At 35.6% G+C, this 19923-nt stretch overlaps 1 protein-coding gene across 8 annotated transcripts; it reads right to left on the reverse strand.

Moving 5' to 3' along the window:
• Positions 1–2264: 2264 nt before the first annotated feature.
• Positions 2265–4442, reverse strand: LOC147525552 (uncharacterized). 8 transcript variants are annotated; one of them, XR_015198251.1, is made up of 6 exons: positions 4343–4442; positions 4160–4225; positions 3781–3858; positions 3540–3620; positions 3332–3468; positions 2265–2554 (listed from the first exon to the last, which is right to left on the reverse strand). XR_015198251.1 is itself a non-coding variant. In XM_086565297.1 (6 exons), the coding sequence occupies exons 3-6, from the start codon at positions 3817–3819 to the stop codon at positions 2438–2440; spliced, it is 393 nt and encodes a 130-aa protein (XP_086421423.1). In that variant the 5' UTR covers positions 3820–3858; positions 4160–4225; positions 4343–4442; the 3' UTR covers positions 2265–2437. The 8 variants fall into 8 exon arrangements, 6 of the variants coding, with proteins under 6 accessions (XP_086421423.1, XP_086421429.1, XP_086421433.1 ...); XM_086565297.1 differs by having other exon boundaries at positions 2265–2571; positions 3332–3470; XR_015198249.1 differs by lacking the exon at positions 3781–3858.
• Between the last annotated feature and the right edge of the window lie 15481 nt (positions 4443–19923).

Below are 19923 nucleotides of genomic sequence, written 5' to 3' on the forward strand. Positions count from 1 at the left end.
TTCGGTCAAAGAGGATGAAGAGGGTAAGTTGTACTTGAGATCATGATCAAATAAAGGTTGGGGAAATCTTAACCCCTAGCTTTTTCCAAAAAAAAAAAAAAAGAAGTAAAACACCAATATGACATTGAGAATGACATACAAACCGTCGCCACTTTTTTGGCCAAATTAATTTTTAATTAAATAATTAAAAAACTAACTTGAGGCCCACTTTTAACAAAAAATAATTTTAAAATAAAATTGGGTCATACTATTTACTTGATTTGGTTGCTACCACCTAGAGTTGGGGACGATTTGTGAGTGACTATTCACATTGGTGGAGACAAACTATGGGGATTTGCCTCCACCACCTAGAGATGCTCTTATGTTATTACAAATGACGTAATATAGGTCTATGTCATTCCAAATAATATATGAGTACTTATGTCATTACAACTGCGTACTATAGGTTCATATCATTCCAAATAGCATATTGGTTCTTATGTCATTACAAATGGAGTAATATATATACATGTCATTCCAAATGATATATTAGTACTAATATCATTACAAATGGTGTAATATATGCATATGTCATTCCAAATGATATTTAAATTAGACTTAGTGCTGGAGAAAAGGCTACGTATGTTACTTTAGAAGCCTTAAGAAGTAAAGTGCCAATATGACATTGAGAATGACATACGACATTATGGATATTTTCATTACCAACAATTTAGAGTCATATGAGACCAAACTTGATGTGGCATTGAAACAAGTCGTACTATGTCATTCCAATTATCATAAGAAAGATATGTCTTTCCAACCGTTATAATAACTGCCTAATATGTTATTGTTTTTATCATACTTAACAATATGACAGTAAATATGTCACATATCATTGATGTCAAAAAAAGAAACAAAAATTGTCATAATATATGCATATATACAATTATCTGCCACAAACCATTTTAAAGACTCTGGTACATCAATCATTTACTCGCACAATCAATTATTTACTTTTGCACAATGCAACCTTATACTCTTAGGGGCCATTTGTTTTTGCCTCTTATAAGACCTTGAGGTCTTATAACCTCTTATCAGATTTTGGACATTTTTTTGGTTTGTTTTTTATCTCTTATAAGACGCATTCTACTAGAAATGTTATATAAGAGGCTCAAATTCTATAAATACAAAAATTGGATCTACTTCAATTCTATAAGTCTTATAACTTGAAAAATGACTCAAACACCCTGTCCATATACCCCTAGTCTCATTTCTCTCTTCTTCCATTTTCATTATCTTCTTTTCCAAATAACTCCATTGTCCTAGCCACCACCACCACCACTGCCGCCACTACCACCACCATCATCACCTCCACCACCACTACCACCGTACTATTAAGACTATCACTACTACCACCACCGTGCTATTAAGACCACCACCACTTCCACTACCACCGTGCTATTAAGACCAATATCATCACCTCTACTACCACCACCACCACCACTACCACCGTACTATTAAGACTATCACCGTACACAACCACCACCGTGCTATTAAAACATCAACCACTTCCACTACCACCACCACCACCGTGCTATTAAGACAAATATCATCACCTCCACTACCACCACCACCGCCAATTAAAATAGTTTTCTAAAATTGATATTCTAATTATCAAAATTGACTTGAAACCGAAAATCAACTATACGCTTGTTTCAAATTAATTTATTCAAGTTAAATGTGGTGTAAAGCAGGATTATATTTGTCAAATAACCATCTATAGGATGTCATGTATTTGTTTTTTCTATTTTTACAAGTGCTTATAAGAGGAACTTAAAATGAAAAACAAACCACTTTATAAGACCATCTTATAAGACCCTCTTATAACTTAACCCAAAAAAACAAATAACCCCTTAGATTTGAGTAGACAAACTATTAGGGGGTTGAAAACGACTGAAGATGAACAAAATGTTCCAATTCTAAGTGGAACAATTAAACATATTCCTGCCTTAGTCAAGAAGAAGTGGGGAAGGTGTCGAGCACTGGTACAAAAAAAAAATCTCTTCTTTTCTCTTTTCTCGTTGTAGTTTAAGAAGATAAAGATGCATCATATTGATTGTTCCGTTAAGAAGGATGCACATCAAATAACAATACTTTTCTATGATTCTTCAAGGCACGAACACCAAGTGCAAGTCTGGATATTAAATTCCTTCAGTGGCATGAGAAAGAACATTAAAAAAAAAGTTAGTGAAGAAAGCTATACCAAACTTGGAAAACAAAAACAAAAAAGTTGCAAATTTAACATAATATGACCCCGATAGGATCTTTCGTACGTTCAACAATAGAAAGAAGCTTAGTTTCCTATAGAATCTACATAAAAATAGTATTCAACAACTGATAATAGGATAAGAAGAAATTAAAGTATATCAAAATACAGTGAAAAGGATGCACCACTGTCCTAAAGAATACGAAGCAAGGGATGCTCAACACAGGGAACAAATACTGGAGATGACAATTTTGAAGACAATCCCCACCTTAACCTCTTGGACCATGTCAAACTTCGTATATCAAGAACCTGAAAATGGCCACAGACTGGGAAAAAGTTAAAAAGCGTTGCAAACCAAATTTTCCAACGGTTATTAACCGTTGCAGAGTGACAATTACTAACGATTAAAAAACGTTGCAAACCAAATTTTCCAACGGTTATTAACCATTGCAGAATGACAATTACTAACGGTTAAAAAACGTTGCGTAGTTTGATCTATAACGATTATTGATAGATGCTTTAATATTTATTTTTTTCTTTACACTGGTTTACAACCGTTACTAATGTGTTGATATGGTAAAATATAATTTTTTTCCTGCCCTAAACCTGCACCTGGTTTCATATAGAAGCAAATAAAATTACTAATTTTTCATACCATTTGACAAGTAAAATAAACACAAGCAAACGCCTGAAAAGAAATATTATATTCATTGAACCATATATATAACTTCAAAAAATATTACAAATTTCTATACGATTTTCCAAGCAATCCCGAATCTTCAAAAATGCAATAACAAGCATTAGTGACGATGACTTCACTCGATGACTCCACAAAGTCTATCTAATTCCAAAAAAAACACAAAACAAATAATGAACTTAGAAAAACAATCATACTAATTAAATTCATGCAATTAATTAAATACTTGACCCCCCCCCCCCCCCCCAAAGATAGAGCATTTGTTGTCTACTCCCATATCTCGATGACATAAACAATAATTATATAAAATCGGTGCATAAAAAGAAAACCTTATAGTAACTTGACGAGTTGAGAATTGAGAAAATAGAGAGTGAGGTTTAAGTTTTTACCTTGACGAGGAGCTTGAGGTGAGCATGACTCATCAGATTGGGAAGTAATTCTTTTGGCCTTCTTCCAAAGGCGCTCCCACATGTCGGTAATATCAGTTGATCCAATAGATGTGTTTTGATGGAGACTAGCAATCCTTCTCTGGAAAAAGGAAATTCATCTTAGATAATATTTGTGACTTGTGAGAAAAAAAAAAAAAACTGTTAGTACCTTAATTAGTTCAACAATCATGACATTCTTGTTGATAGCTCTCCCCATAGCTTTAAGAACAATCTCGTTAGACCCTTTATCCTGAAGAAATATAGAAGCACAGTAAGCTTTAACCCATCAATTTCTATCATACATGATACATGTTCATATTCCAGTCATGGTAATAAGATTAAAAGTGTAGCTATACTGGATTAGAAACTTATTAATTATTATATAGTCTAATAAAACATTAAAATCAGACTTGGAGGAGAGTGGTGGCATAAGTAATGTAATTCCTCATGCGTCCTTGAGTAGTAAAGAGCCATTTATTTTATATACTCTGACATAAAGACAAAAAAAAAAGTAGTATTAAATTACACTAATCAAAAGCAACAAAAAGCTTTCTTACTTTGTAGCTGTTTTGTGAGTGAATGAATTGACCTCAGGGAAAGCAGATGGGGTCTCAAAATAAATAGTTCGTATGGGACACTATAGTGTGCAATTTTCCCACTTAAATCCCGTCTAAATAAATAGCAAAAGTTGCCCAAGTCAACTTAAATCCATATCAAGGGGCAATCACTTCCTATGTTACAAGACATCAACAAAAAGAGTTGACACTAAATCGGCAAACAAAGAGATACCTTTCCAAATAAGCGTGGCTGAAAATGGTACACATCTTCACCAGGGATATCAATTGTAACACTTAGCTGCATTACAAAGGAGGTGGAATTATTTTAAGATCTTTTCCTTGAAATAGGGATGACCTAACAAACGAATGAGCATGATATACATGCACAAAACATAGTTTTTGAATGAAAACATACAATTTGTTCACCGAAGTCGACAACCACATATTTTTCTAGTACACCCTTCGCAAATAGTCACAACTACTTCCTCTCTCGGCTTCCGGTAAAATTCATGCCTGCATAACCATATCATTAAGATCAAAATTTTCAAATAAGTCCGAACCATAAAAAGTTCTCTATATTATATAGCCTATAGATAAAACTACACAAGGACAATGATTACGGTAAAATGGGACTATTAAGTACCTAAATTTTGGTTTAGCGGGGAGTTGGATCGCTGATGGGACAAAGTACTGTTTTTTCATGACTTTTTCCATCAGCCAGAATTGGTTGATAATGAAGGAGATGCAGCAATTGGTGCCACATTGCCCATCTGGTTGCTTTGTCGGATCACCAAGTTCCTCGATTAATCATAAGTTGCAAATTAATCTTAAAGATCGATAAAGTGTACATGTAAAAATGAAACATACTAATTATACTCATATGCTTGGACAATTAGATTCTTCACCACTATTTAGGTAGAAGGGTAGATAAATGAGATTCCATTCTATAAGTACCTACAATCGTTGATCACATTCCTTGATTAAATTGGAGAACCGTGCATCACCAGTGCCAAGGAAGCACTGCTTCAAAGGCGACCTTGGCGGTCTGAAACTCCTCTAGCTTTAAACAAAGTCCCTTAAAAAGAAACAAAATCCTTGTAAGATGGAAGTTGTAAATAGGAAAGGTATAAAAGGCAACAATTGAACAATAATATAATAATTAAGAAATCCATATAAGTATCCAGCTCAATTGCTCTGTTTGCATCAGAAACTGCCTCTGTTCAAATTTACACATGCGTTATCAACTAAGATCATCCCACCATTCCACAAGAAAAAATAAAAGGAAATACTTCTGAACAAATAAAAGGAAAAAACCCAATGCAACAGATACTCACAGTAATAACGTAGGAATTATTTAAACAATGCCCTATGACGGTAAGACCGTAAAACACTATTATATGGCAACTTCTCAATAGAGTATCCTTTTAAGTTTCCTAATTAACATTGACCCACACAAAAATAAATAAATTTCCACTACTTCTAACTTGCTTTCAATAACAAATTGCAAACCCTAACACAATGAAGTCAGAAATAAAGTCAAGAACACAACACAAATCATTCTTGATTCCTCTTATTACAACAACACAAAGTGAGAAACATGACATAATCCCACCAAAACAAAACCCTAACTACTGATACTAATAAGTTAAAGTTTTCCTTCAATAAATTCAAACCTTATTAATAAAGAAAACTGATTTCCAAAATAAATAATCCCGTCCGAATCATCAGGTTTTTCCACTTGCAAAATGTAACCAGCCCTAAGAAGATGTAGCAAAACCTGAAAAACCAAGCAATTGCAAATAATCATGTGTAAAGAACCTAAATAGAACTCCTATTCAAACAACAATAAATATTAATCCTGATATTCTTCTATAGATAGAGCATACAGACAATACAATAGGCAACATTCAGAGGAAAAAAAAAAAGATGACATTCACACAACCAAAATATTAACATGTTAGCATAGAATTGCTTGCATCTGTAAAACTAAAACGCACCATACTGAACTCCAAAGGCTTTTCGCAATGCCACAAGTAATATCTGAATGCAAGGGGGCCAACACCTCCAAATATAAATAACTGCAAGATGAGATCGGATGTTTTCCACACAAAAGAGCTTATACCCTAACATAAAAATACCAAATAGAGAGGGCCTACCATTAGCGGACTTCTCTTTTTTCAACTAGTTCACTCTGAATTGACCTGCATTTTGACATATACAAAAGAAAAATAAGGAGCTTTAAGAAGCGAACATAAATACCTCTAGAATATAAAACCGATATGCAATCTGCATATCGAATGTAAGTAGATTTCCAAATACAAATGACTAGTCGCAGATGTTAAGTCTCATGGTGACTCTACATGCATTGATCAAGAAACTCAAAGCATATACCTAGTTTTTTCTGATAAAAGTATTAATAACCATTTAGAATAGAGAAGAGGACTGGTGTTGCTTGAAGTAGAGAAAAAGAGTTGTGGTTAGAATTGAATGAACAACTTTCTATATAGGTTGGAGAATTTTGTAATACCATCACCATCGACTACGGTTTTACTTCAAGTCAAAGAACAAAATCTTGTGAAGTATCACAATCTTAAAAGGCCTCTAGACTAATGTATCACAAAACACAGTCTATATGAAATCCTTCTGCAGTATATTGAAAGAAAATTCAGACTGAAATATCAAGCAACTATTATTTACAGTTTGAGAGTAAATGAAACAAGATTTCACAGATGATACCAAAAATCAATTCTCTGCCCAAAACAGGTCTTGAAAAAGGTTCTCTGCAACCTTTTGTTTTTTGGTAAAAATGCTTAAAGACTTGAGTTGGGGGATCTCGAGTTAACAAGTCGTGATTGAGGATTTCTACCATGCAATATTTAGGATTGCATAGGATTGTTTAAAGACAGTGTCGGTCTCGTATACGGTGGATACAGATATGTTGTCACTCTAGGCATATTGAAGTATCCAGGCACCATAAATCTTAGCAATATTTTAATATCATCAATTAAAATTGTAATAATTCTTTTCTACAAAATAGTTACTTACTTCATTCAAACAACAGCGGTTTGTGATACTACCCAAAAAGAGTGAAGCTTTCTACACAATGGCGGTCCCGGTTGGTCCTCACCAAAGCCAAACCTGAGCTATGGAAGAGACAGAGAAGCATATATTAGATACACAACTTCAAACTTAAGCATGAATCATATGCAACCTTTGTGACCAATAACGGTGTACCGGATAAATAAATTGCATTAAGGATATGTTCCTCAACCTAATGTCTTTTGGAAATGTCGTGAAATACAAGATAATGATATGTTTATGATGGGTGAAGCATAAGCTAGTTTCATTTTTAGTTTAGGATCTAAGATTTAGACATATTAAATACTTCAGTAGTGACACAAAACACACACATATGTAACACAAAAGAAAAAAAAAGATCGTCTTGATCGAAATGAAACTTTGTCAAAATACAAAAGTAATGCCACGATCGGGACTTACAAAATCTCATCACCCACGGTAATAATTGATGCCGTGGAGAGTACTATTCGATCTTGGGTCTATACTATTCAGTCCATTGCTTACAACCGAACACTTCCGTAGCCCGGAGGTGTATACCTTTTGCTCTCCCAAAATTTTCCAATCTTCCATCGGTAGAAGTAGATAAGCAGGTCTAAAGTGATCTCTCTTGCTAGATTCAATCGATGCACAAGAATCTAATTTGGTATCAGATCATATATACTTCGATAGAAGTGTAATCAGAAAACAGAGAAACCATTTATGATTACCTATGTAAATAAATTCGATAAACCGAACAACCACTATATACATTTAAAACAATGAGAGTCGGTTAAAGTTAAATCGTGGTGCTCACACACGGAGAACTTCCGAGGCATTGACTTAGAAAATACTATAAGCCCGGTTAAAAGAGACTTACCCCCGATCATAAAGACTGCAGTATTGAACTTTACATGTCAAAAGAAATGCCCATACATCCTTGTAAGAAAGATAGAATGATGTTAAAACCTTCATAATTTGTCTGAACCCAAGTCACATTGACACAGATACAGAGTGTCTGACGCGGCGATTTATATGAAGTCGGACACAAGGAAAAAAAAACTTCTTACCATGCTTTAGTTACACAACTAATTCTTGGCTAAAGACCTTACAAAGTGCGTCCTTACAAACAATTACTTATGAAAGTAACATATCATGGAGCTGTAACTATGTTAATAGATTATTTTCCTAGTCATTTAGGGTATAGAAGAACCCCTGGTTAAAAACCGTATGCACAACATGTCCATGTGTCCGACACAAACTTTTTTTCTTCTTCCTTTCTTTCTATTTAATAGATTATTCTTTATTCTTTTTTCTTTTCTTTGAATATGAATATGAATTGATGTTCTTAGGTTTGCACTGCACAAACTAGGAAGAAATGTATATGTATCCCTCCGCTCAAGTAATATGAAGTTGTGAACAATGACAAGCTACAGATTTCCCGCACCAACTTTTGAGAGTCTATGTTCACGTGTAAGCTAGTTTAGTTAGAAATAACCTGTATGACCAATCTAAGATTGGATTCACTCTCATGAAAGGTGGCCATCCAGGCGAACTAGGGGAAAACTGTTCTTGGCCAACCTGCACACAGAAAATAAATGCAAAGGACGCCAATTTATCATGTTGATCCCATTAAAGGTGGTTATTCAATGTGAAAATCTAAGCAAAATGCCTATGCAGCTGTGATAAAAATGAAATATTTCTTTTGAGAGAAAAATAAAAGAGTGAAAATAAATGCATTTACCGCATTGGGGTCGCCTATTCTTGTACCAAGAAATATAGCTTTGGTTGGTTTTTCCTTCAGTAGAGCCTCCAAACCCGATTTGAAATCTAAGCGAATAGTTTCTATTTTCAATCCATAACTGGTCGAACAAGTAAAGAGCCATTTATTTTATATACTCTGACATAAAGACAAATCAAAAGCAACAAAAAGCTTTCTTACTTTGTAGCTGTTTCGTGAGTGAATGAATTGATCTCAGGGAAAGCATACGTGGTCTCAAAATAAATAGTTCGTATGGGACACTTTAGTGTGCAATTTTGTATGTTCCCGTCTCAATCATCAGGTTTTCCCACTTGCAAAAAGTAACCAGCCCTAAGAAGATGTAGCAAAACCTGAAAAACCAAGCAATTGCAAAAAATCATGTGTAAAGAGCCTAGTTTATCGTGCATAAATAGAGCTCCTATTCAGACAAGAAATGGGAGAAAAATTACAGTTGAATCTTTCCCTCCATTAAAGCTAAAGGCAACCTCTTCAAACTTGTTAACCTGATAAAGATACTTATCTGAAAATGTCAGTACTTTTACTTTTACTTTTACTTAGACATAAGCCCAATTATGTTGTCCGTTAAAATAAGCACAAATAACGAAATCTAGCTTCAACGATTTGGAATTCACAGGTTTTGAGTTAAATATACCTTGAAATCGTCACGTCATGCTTCTTCAATTCTCTTTCTGAGCTTTTCTCCTTGAAATTATTCAAAGCCGAAATAATCCCTTTCAAATGAGTGACAAAAAAAAATCAAAACCACAAACCAATTCAAAACAAAATAAAAAATTAGTCCAAATCAATTTAAGAAATTATTACTTTGAATAATTTGGATCTGAAAACTCTTCTTCATCTTCTTCTGAGTTAGTGGAGTTGGTGGAGTGTGTGTGTGGGCAGAGAGGGAGGAGACTGGAGAGTGTAGCGGCGGTGAGAGAGAGAGAGAGAGAGGAGAGAAAGTAAAGTTATGTTTTATATTTCAAGATTTTAATTTGCAACACTTCTCAAACGATTTTTAAGCGTTAGCAATTAATTCCTGAAATTCACTGAAATAAAATAACGCTTTATAACATTGCTAACACTATATAAGCGTTGGCAACTTACTAACAGTAAATAACCGTTGCAAAGCAAAAAAAGTCCGTGTTGCAAATATCCTATTATGGTGTAGTATAAGGATCTACTGTAAATTAAAACATGTCACCATTGTGTATTAGTTGGTTATAACAAATTGGGCAAGCTAAGATATCTGTGTTGGAATTGACTTCCTTCTCATTCTAAGGATAACATAATGGCATGTTAAAAGAGAAGGGTAAAAAGGTACAACCAGATAACCTACATGCTTATACACAGTAAAAAAACCTCCAACGTAGACAAAGACATTCATGTGATGCTAATGCCGCATTATGTGTCTACACAAGGTTCTACCAAATCAGATTATTCTTATCACCAACAATCCATATATCAAAGAAGAAGACGAAAAAACAAAAAGAAACTAGGTAGCAAAAAAATTAGGCTATAAGTCTCATATATAGAACGTAACATCGACTAAAAAGTAAGTGACCTTAAGTTTGATACACTTCGAACGCTTTATACATATTCTTGTTCACAAGTCATTGGTACAGAATGGAAAGTTTTAGTCGATGATCAAAGTATCGGCTTGTGTCATAGAGAATCAGAATTGACCTTTCATTGTGCTTATGGTATCACTGTATCAGCCTTTTCATGGTCATTGAGGCTTGTTAGGCATTGACATTTTTCAAACCAATTAAGCTACTCCTAATTATATGAAAACACAAGATTTAGGATGTAAAGGATCCAATTATATGCAAACGTACAGGTAACACTTAAACACTCATATGTACTGTCAACTACCATACTATGTACACTAATTTTTTTTTCCCTGTAATACTTAACAGTTAAAACTTTAAACATTAAGTGAGACTAATTGGTATAACTTCAAATGAACAAACCAAAGGGGTACTGCAAATTGTAAAACAAGACAAAATATCAAAACAAGTCAGATATTGCATTTAAGTTTTGAAAATACCACTATGAACCATTAATAGTGTTAGATAAAACATCGATCTAACACTAAGTAAATCAAGTCACAACACATGAGAGTAAACAAATATAATAAAAAGAAGCACCTTTTATATAAAAGATGCGTCTTTTATCTCATAATCGAAAGTTGGAGAAAACCCATAAGCAAGAACCCCACTTTTTTAAAAACAATTGATGAGTAAATTAGTTACCTTGAGCAGATCGAATGACAAAAGCAATGACAGCTTGTTTAATTTTTGGGATACACTGAGAACATAGATAAAATTTTAATTAGAACCCCAAATCAATTATTGAAAGAGTATGGAAGAGGAACAAGAAGGGGGTAGAACATAAGAAAAACAAGAGAGAGGAAGAGAGGACGACTTACCTAGTAAGGAATCGAAACCTTGGCCTGCGCGGCAACACCACTCCACTGTTTTCTCTTTTTTCCTTTTCATTCACTTGTTATTGATTTCTCCTTTTTAGGGCATCGGGGTTTAGATGAGCGGCTAGATAAAAAATAATCCCACTTAAGTTTTCGTTATTTCCCGCTTAAGTTTTCCTTATATTTTTAGCAAAGTGATTTTTGTTTTTTACAATTTAATTATTTTCCCTTTTTGTTTATCAACTTTGTAATATACACAAGCATTAGAAAATATGAAAGAAACGTTACATAATATTTACCAACGGATACTTGTATTGCTAACAGTTACTAAATGTTGGTCCATTAACTAACGGATGTATATGTGTTGGGTCTTTAGCAAGATGCTAAGGTAGGATTGCATAAGCCCATTACTAACCAAATCAATTCAAAGGCCTGCAACAATCGTGGGCACAAATTATCACTACTTTCCTTTACATCATGTAACTTAACGAACACTCCAGAGTGAGCTTTTAAGAACAATGCGCAACCAATAATCTAATTGATTAAGGAACATAAGTATTAAGGAAAACACAATTTAGTATTAAATAGATCTAGAATATAAGAAACTTTAACAAGTTTCAATTGTGCAACGCCTACACAGAATGGACCCCTGCTAAGTTTGCCCCTACATATGAATTTATAATTGAATTATTTAGCAACCAAGGAAGCAATAAGCTCAAGTGCAAGACAAGTATATGTGGATATATACCATGTCAGGCCATGATACATTGTAAATAATAAACAAACGCATCTTCGACCAATTGAACCTCAAACAATAAGTGAGTTTCTAAAAGACTAGGCTTCATGGAGCAAAAGACAGCAAGGACTTAGAAGTTGTTATAGAAACTCAAGTGCACTTGGCTTGGCTCGAGCTAAATTAGAAAGCAAAGAATTCACCATTTTGACTCGACACGCGGCAATCTTTCAGCCATAAACTTTCAAGATCCTATGGTTGTCCTGATGAGTGATTTTGTATGTCAAACATATATGTCCCGAGAACCCGTTAAAGTGTAAAAAATCCTCGGTAAATAGATATAACTTTGAGTTATCAATTAATCAAAAGTTTTGTATGCATGTAATATTTTCTAACAAGCAAACACACCTAACATGCAGAATTTGGTAAAAAATATAAATAAAAATGAAAAATTAAAGGGCAAAAGGGACTGGAAATGATGCAACTTTCATCTGAACCATGCATATATGGTAATAACTAAACTAGTGCACAGGGAAGCTCATGAACAGGAAATGAGAATCTCTAGTAGCATTGCCGAATCAGATAACAATTTAACAATTCTTTTCAGACTTCCCAAAACATATCAATTGTCTTCCATGACAATAACTTGGACAGTAAAATGCTGAATGTAAAATAGACATTGGTTATACCTTTTGGGAAGCTTTGCGGCTTCTTCACATTTAAGTAACTCTACATACAAGCCATCGATGGCTAATAGTTCCTCATGGGTACCCATTTCAACAAGCTGTCCTTCCTCCATCACGACTATATAGTCAGCATTTCTTATTAGGCTAAGACGTCGAGCTATGATAATAGTTGATCGCCCCAACCTGAGAATATCTAGAGCCTCCTAAACAGCCCCTTCTGCTTCAAAGTCAAGGCCACCAGTTACCTCATCAAGAAGAAGAATAGATGTATTTGAAAGCACTGCTCTGGCAACAGAAAGTTTAATCTTTTGTTCTTCCGTTAATGCCAACCCAGCTCTGCCCACCTAAAATGCATAAAAATAGAGGAATATCAACAAAAGAATAATTCTTCCATTAATAACTTAATACCAAGCATTAAGATACATGACTTTGCTATGATAATAGTCATTGTTTAAGAGCTCCCCACTTAGAGGTTCTGGGGGTGTTCTTTGTGAGAGTTTTCAAGTTTTTTTGGATTGCACTCTTAACAAGACGGGAATATCTATAATTCTAGGACTTCACAAGTTGATACTTTGTATATTGTCAAGATGGAAAATGAGTCGTGGGTTGCATCTTTACTTTTCAAATATAGTTATACAAAAGTTCAATGAATGCCTTTACTTGTATAATTTTCATCAAGGTTGAATAAAATTTGAACAGAAGAAAATATCACATATATTCTACCTGTGTTTCATAGCCCTTCTCAAGGGAGCTGATAAATGTATGTGCATGCGTTGTTTTAGCAGCTTCCTCGATCTGATTGGGCGTGGCAGATCGTCCGTACCCAATGTTATCTCTAATGCTCAAACTTAGTAAAGCAGGCTCCTATGTGACCAGTCTCATTTGGTTTCTTAACCATTCTAGTTTAAGACTCTTAATATTCTCACCATCCAACAGGACTTCTCCTGAAAGCAGGCCAAAATGCATTCAATATCAAATCTGACAGATGATATAGATTAAACATAACTAAAAATTAATAATAATAAAAATTAAATAAATTAAATATTAAATCATTAAAAAAACATGCCAACAGTGTATGAAAAAATGTTCATCCAAATATACCTAATGTAGGATCATAAAACTTCTCCATGAGAGGAACTATACTGCTTTTTCCTGAACCATTGCGACTTACAAGTGCCACAATTTTTTTAGCAGGCACAGTCAAGTAAAACCCACTTCAGATGGGAATTTCAGGATGAGATAGGTATAGAAACTCAAGTGTAGATGAGAACATTAAAAGCAACAGGCTAGCGAGACTTCCAACTCACTCAACATATCTTTTAATATTATTTGCACCAAACATTTTCTGACCACTCATTCTCAACTAGATCTTGCACACATTTATAGACAAAAAAAAAAAAAAAAAAAACACCTAAAATGGAAAATAAAAGGTCAGATCATATGAAATGTTTATAAGAAAATAAGGAAAATTTCACAACTACTCCATCAAGATATAATAACAATGTATTAAAGAGTCACTCATGCAAATGAATAATTTTCTTTTACTCATAAGGATTTCTAAATGTTTGAGGAGAGATTTTATATTATATTTTTCTTGTTATTTTTAACTTTGTCATTATTTTTTTTATCAACTTTTAATTTTCTTGATAACACAGAGACAAACATGCAACCAATTTGAAGTATATGAATGACTAATTCTAGTAAATATGGTCTTGACATTCAAGAGGTAGAAGTTAAGGTTGAGAGAGAAAATCACTGCTGCGGTTCTGTGTTACCCTTTCCCCCCTATGTGAGAAACTTATTCACCCGTTCATGATATTAAACATGAGTGGCTGAGAATCCTATGCACCGATACACCCCGCGCACTATAGCTTTTCTATTGGTATATAATAGAAGACTTTGTGTTGAATGAAGAGACTCTACTAGTACTGAAGCTATTCTATGAGATGAGTTTTAAAGTAATACACTACTAACATTTGTCTATAAAATGCAGAGAGCTCAGAGGTAAAGTTGGAATGTGGAACAAAGTGTGGAACCACCATATTCATCACAAATATGTTTTTACTTCCCAGAAGTATAAAAATCGGACAGAACATGCAAGCCTTGCTGCTAAAAGTATAGGTGTTATTGTGTCAAAATAGCATTGAGTTGAGATGTCCTTGTTACCAACAAGATATGAAGCCTCTTATGGGAATGTAAATTTGCTAATAAAATATGGGATGGCTATTGAAATGGTTCAAGAATCTAGCAATACTTCACCAATTTCAATGAGGCTATATATCCTGAACTAAACAAATGAGTCTATTCACTTAACAACTATGAAAAGCAGTTGTCTTCCATTCAATGGTGGTGCTATGGAAACGTAAGAATTCAATTATTTTTTCAGTAAGAAATTAAACGTTCAATTGAGTTTTGCCAGAGAATGATTTAATCTCTACTAATGAGTAGAGTTTTCCTAGTTAAGGGGCATTCCTACAACTTGCTTATACACCGAGTTATAAGTTAAAGTTTGAGTAATATTAGGACAACTAGTAGAGCACCTACGCTCACAAATACTATCGGTGACCTCCAATCCACTGATAGGTTAAGTTTAAACTCTGATGACGTACTGAGAAAAATTATTGAATTATTGGTTAAGGTATATATCAGTTTAAGATTATAATGTAATTTCGTATTGGTTATCCAAACAACAACAATTAAAGGGATAGTAAACTCGTTCAAGCATCTTAAACATTCAAAGAAGATGATCCTTGTAATATAACCTATTACAAATCCATACTTAAAACAACAGAAACCATCTAAAGAATGGAACATGAAACCATCTAAAGAATGGAACGCTTAAAAGTACCTCAACAAGTAGGAATTAGAAAACTAAAAGGTTGTAGATTTGTAGTACCTCCATCCGTCCTGGCATTAAGGGCTTCCCAGCAAGCAACTCACCCAAAATGCATCCAGCACTCCAGAGGTCAACGCCAACATCATAAAAAGTGGCACCCAATAGGAGCTCAAGGGAGCGGTACCATAGGGTGACAACTCTACTAGTCATGGGATGCCTCTGGTCAGGATCATAAAAGGAAGCCAATCCAAAGTCAGCTATTTTAAGTACTCCTTCATTGTCAATAAGAAGATTTGAACCCTTGATGCCACGATGCAGAACACCTCGGCTGTGACAATGCTCAAGCCCTGAAAGTGACTGCTTCATATAACACTTGACCTGCAACAGAGAATTAAGGATGACCATTCATTCCTATTTCAAGAAAAAGGACAATGTCTTCAAATTTATATGAAAGGTGTCATATATAGACTTTTAGAAGATACCAAGGCAACTTGCGAATTAAAAGCTATGGCATCCTGAGATAAGGACAGTACAATAGTTTCACTCTCCACCACATGTAGATCATCTCTCTACTCCATAGGCATGCGAGTCACTTTTTAGTTCCCTTTCCTTAACAATTTTGGCAACCCTTTTGCTTTTCTTTAAGCGTACTTACGTTTGAATGTTATTGCATTGAATGAGAGACTGAACCCCCCAAAACAAAGTTTTATAATAATATGTTTTCAATTAAACCCTCTCTACCTTTACCACTCAACAAAGTTTTATTCAGCCCCATATGGTTTCGTTTTGCTGCGATTTATACAGCTAAACTTTTATGAAAGGGAGGGTGTTACCTACTTTGTGAAAAAGTGAAATTTCAGCAAGCCATTTGTGTTGAAACATTTAGGGTTAACCACTATGCAATGTCGATAAGGTCATATGAAGAAAGATTTGATTATTGATCCTATTTGGATTCTTATTAGCATCAAATGGATTAGACATATAAAACTTTTAATTACACCAAGAAATCTGTAGGGAGTTGTCACCAATCCGTTTGAAGAAGTATTCGTCAGGCTACGTTACCGTCTGCCGCAGTTCAGGGTATCATTGACCAATCATCGCTTGTTGTGGACTCCTCTTATCTTAGAGGTCAGGGACAGCGTGGAAGAGGTCGTGGTCATGGAGGTCGAGGGGCCTTGATTTCGGTTACTTGTTCTCACTGTGGGCAATTAATCGGACATGAGAAGTCCAGATGTTATCGGCTTTACTACTTGTTCTCACCGTGGGCAATCGGGACATGAGAAGTCTAGGTGCTATCAGCTCATTGGTTATCCAGTTGGTTTCTTTGAAAGATCTCAATCATCATCCTCTGGTAGAGGCCATGGGAAGAGTCCAATAGCTGCAATTGTCGACCTTCCTTCTAGTTCATTGAGTTCTCCAAGTGTGGCTCCTTCGACTATCCCATCTCCTGCTGCGTATAGTCATATATCGGGACAGATACAACATCTTCAGGGCCAACTTGAGGCTATGTTGGGTAATCGGACTGCACCTTCTTTTGGATCTTATACTGCCTCAGCATTTACTACTCATTCAGGTACTCCATCTGCATATCATGCCTCTCCATCCACTTGGGTCATTGACTCAGGTGCCTCAGAACACATGACTGGTGAGTCACATTTTTTTCCGAAAAAGTCTTCTAGTTTATCTATTGCTCCATCTGTTCGTCTTGCTGATGGTTCTTGTACTCCTATTCAGAACTTTGGATGTGTTCCTTTATCCCCGTCTTTATCTCTATCTTCTGTTTTGCACGTTCCTAAACTTGCCTTAAATTTGTTATCTATGAGCAGTTTAACCAAATCCCTTGGTTGCTCCATAACTTTCTTTCCGGATCATTGTGTCTTTCAGGACCTGAGTTCGAAGAAGATTTTTGGAAGGGAGTATGAGCGAGATGGTCTCTATATGTTCGGAGAACCTCCTACAGCTTTGGCTTCTATCACCCCGGTGTTTTCTGATCCCTGTCGAGTTCCTTTTTGTTCTAGGACTCTACATTTATGGCACGCTCGTTTGGGTCATGCCAACTTTCAGCATCTATGTTCTTTACTACCTGTTTTGAGAAACTCATGTCAATCTAACAAATTTCAATGTGTTGTTTGTGAGTTATCCAAACATACTCGTGTATCTTATATCTAGCACATGCATCGATCTGCTTGCCTTTTTGACTTGATACATACTGATGTGTGGGGACCTTCCCCTGTCACTTCTTTTGAAGGATATCGCTACTATATCACTTTTATTGATGACCACTCTCGTTTTACATGGCTTTATTTGTTGAAATCTCGAATTGAGGTTCTTCCTACTTTTCTAAACTTTATGCAAATGATTTAAACCCAATTTGGTGTTACTGTGAGGTCTGTGCGTTCGGATAATGCTAAAGAGTATATATTTGATGATTTTAAACAACATCTTTTAAAAAAGGGAGTCATTCAACAACTTACATGTCCTTATAGTCCAGAACAAAATGGAGTGGCTGAGCAGAAAAATCGCCACCTTATGAATGTTGTTAGATGTCTCCTTCGTGGTATGCATGTCCCTAAACGTTTTTGGAGTATGGCTGTTCTCACATCCACTTTTTTAATTAATCGTACTCCCAGTAGGATTCTTAATGGCCAGGTTCCTTTGCATTTAGTCAGACTTGGTCTTCCTCTTTTTTCTATCGAGCCTCGAGTCTTTGGTTGCATTTGTTTTGTACAAGATCGTACTCCAAAGAGGACGAAGTTAGATGACAAGGCTATTAAGTGCCTTTTTCTTGGTTACTCTACTCAATCTAAGGGTTATCGTTGTTATGAACCTGTCTCACGTCGTATCATTCACTCTAGAGATGTGACGTTTTTTGAGAATATTCCTTATTATACTTCTCCCTCTAATGAGCTGGAACAACCTCTTCTTATTCCACCTGTACTACCTGTTCCTGTTTTTTCTGAGTCTATTGCACACCTACATAGTCACGGCTCTACGAGACAACTATACGGCAAGGTGTACACACGGCAGCCCAACAGATATTATCCCCCGCCACAATCTTCCTCGCCCTCAGGTACTACTCTCCATCCTGATTTAGTACATCCAAATTCTGCTCTTCCTACTCCTCTCATTATTGATGATTTAGAGATTCCAATTGCTAAACACAAAAGGAAGCAGGCATGTGTAACTAAACACCCTCTTGCTCAGTTTGTCTCTTACAGTGGTATTTCTCCTTCCTATTGTGCCTATCTTGCTGCCACTGATTCTATTAGGATTCCACGTCATATTTCTGAGGCATTGGAGCACCCGTCTTGGAGAGCTGCTATGTTTACTGAGATGCAAGCACTTGAGCAGAATCACACATGGGAGATGGCCTTACTTCCAATTGGTAAACGGGTTGTTGGGTGTAAATGGCCGGTTTTTCACAGTGAAATACAAAGAGGATGGTTCTGTAGAGCGATACAAAGCGCGACTAGTAGCGAAGGGCTTCACTCAAACACCTGGAAAAGATTTTGGTGACACATTTGCTCCTGTTGCAAAGCTTTCTTCCGTACGGCTCCTTATTTCCCTCGCTGCACAACATCACTGGTTTCTTCACCAGTTAGATGTAAAGAATGTGTTCCTTCACGGTGACTTGACCGAGGATATTTACATGTCTCAACCTCTGGGTTTTGCCCTTCAGGGGGAGTATTCTGGAAAGGTGTGTCGCCTTCTCAAATCCATATATGGCTTGAAACAGTCTCCAAGAGCATGGTTTCATCGTTTTAGCACGGTTATCTTATCCATGGGATTTATCCAATGTGAGTCGGATCATACATGCTTTATTCATTGAAGTATAGCTAATCTCCATACAATAGTCTTGGTCTATGTAGATGATATTATCATCACTGGTGATGACACCATACACATAGCAAAGATGAAAACAGATTTGGGCAATTTTTTTGATATTAAAGACTTGGGTCCTCTTCGGTACTTTCTTGGCATTGAGGTAGCTCGCTCACGACATGGTATTTCCCTCTCTCAAAGGAAGTACACACTAGACTTGTTGTTTGATACTGGTATGATGGGATGTCGACCCTCTCGCACTCCTATGGATCCAAATCATCGCATCCATGCTGATATTGGTGATATTCTTCCTGATCCAGGCCATTACCAACGTTTAGTGGGTCGTCTTATATATTTGACTAACACTCGACCATATATTACTTTTGCCGTCAGTGTAGTTAGCCAATTCATGCATGCCCCACGATCTACTCATATGGATGCAGTAGATCGGATCTTGAGATATCTTAAGTCCTCTCCAGGACTTGGTTTGTTGATAGAGCTGAAACACACGAGAGCCATTACTCTTACTGGAGTATGTCTCTTTCAAAGAGGACCATAGGTCATAAACAAAATCATAATATAGAAACATCTGAACAATTGGTGTATCCATGGAGTTAAACAACCAGCTAATAACCATACTATTATGCTTCTTCCATTGAGTGTATTTCTTCTCATCTG

The sequence above is a fragment of the Coptis chinensis genome, chromosome 1, assembly GCF_015680905.1.
Source record: "Coptis chinensis isolate HL-2020 chromosome 1, ASM1568090v1, whole genome shotgun sequence".
Classification (NCBI taxonomy): Eukaryota; Viridiplantae; Streptophyta; class Magnoliopsida; order Ranunculales; family Ranunculaceae; genus Coptis; species Coptis chinensis.

Excerpts from the sequence above, each read along its gene's own strand:
- LOC147525552 (XM_086565288.1), bottom strand. Across the intron at positions 3,621-4,159 it reads AGCCACGCTTATTTGGAAAG|GATAAAGGGTCTAACGAGAT; the intron begins GTATCTCTTTGT and ends ATATTTCTTCAG. Across the intron at positions 3,471-3,539 it reads TGATTGTTGAACTAATTAAG|AGAAGGATTGCTAGTCTCCA; the intron begins GTACTAACAGTT and ends TCCTTTTTCCAG.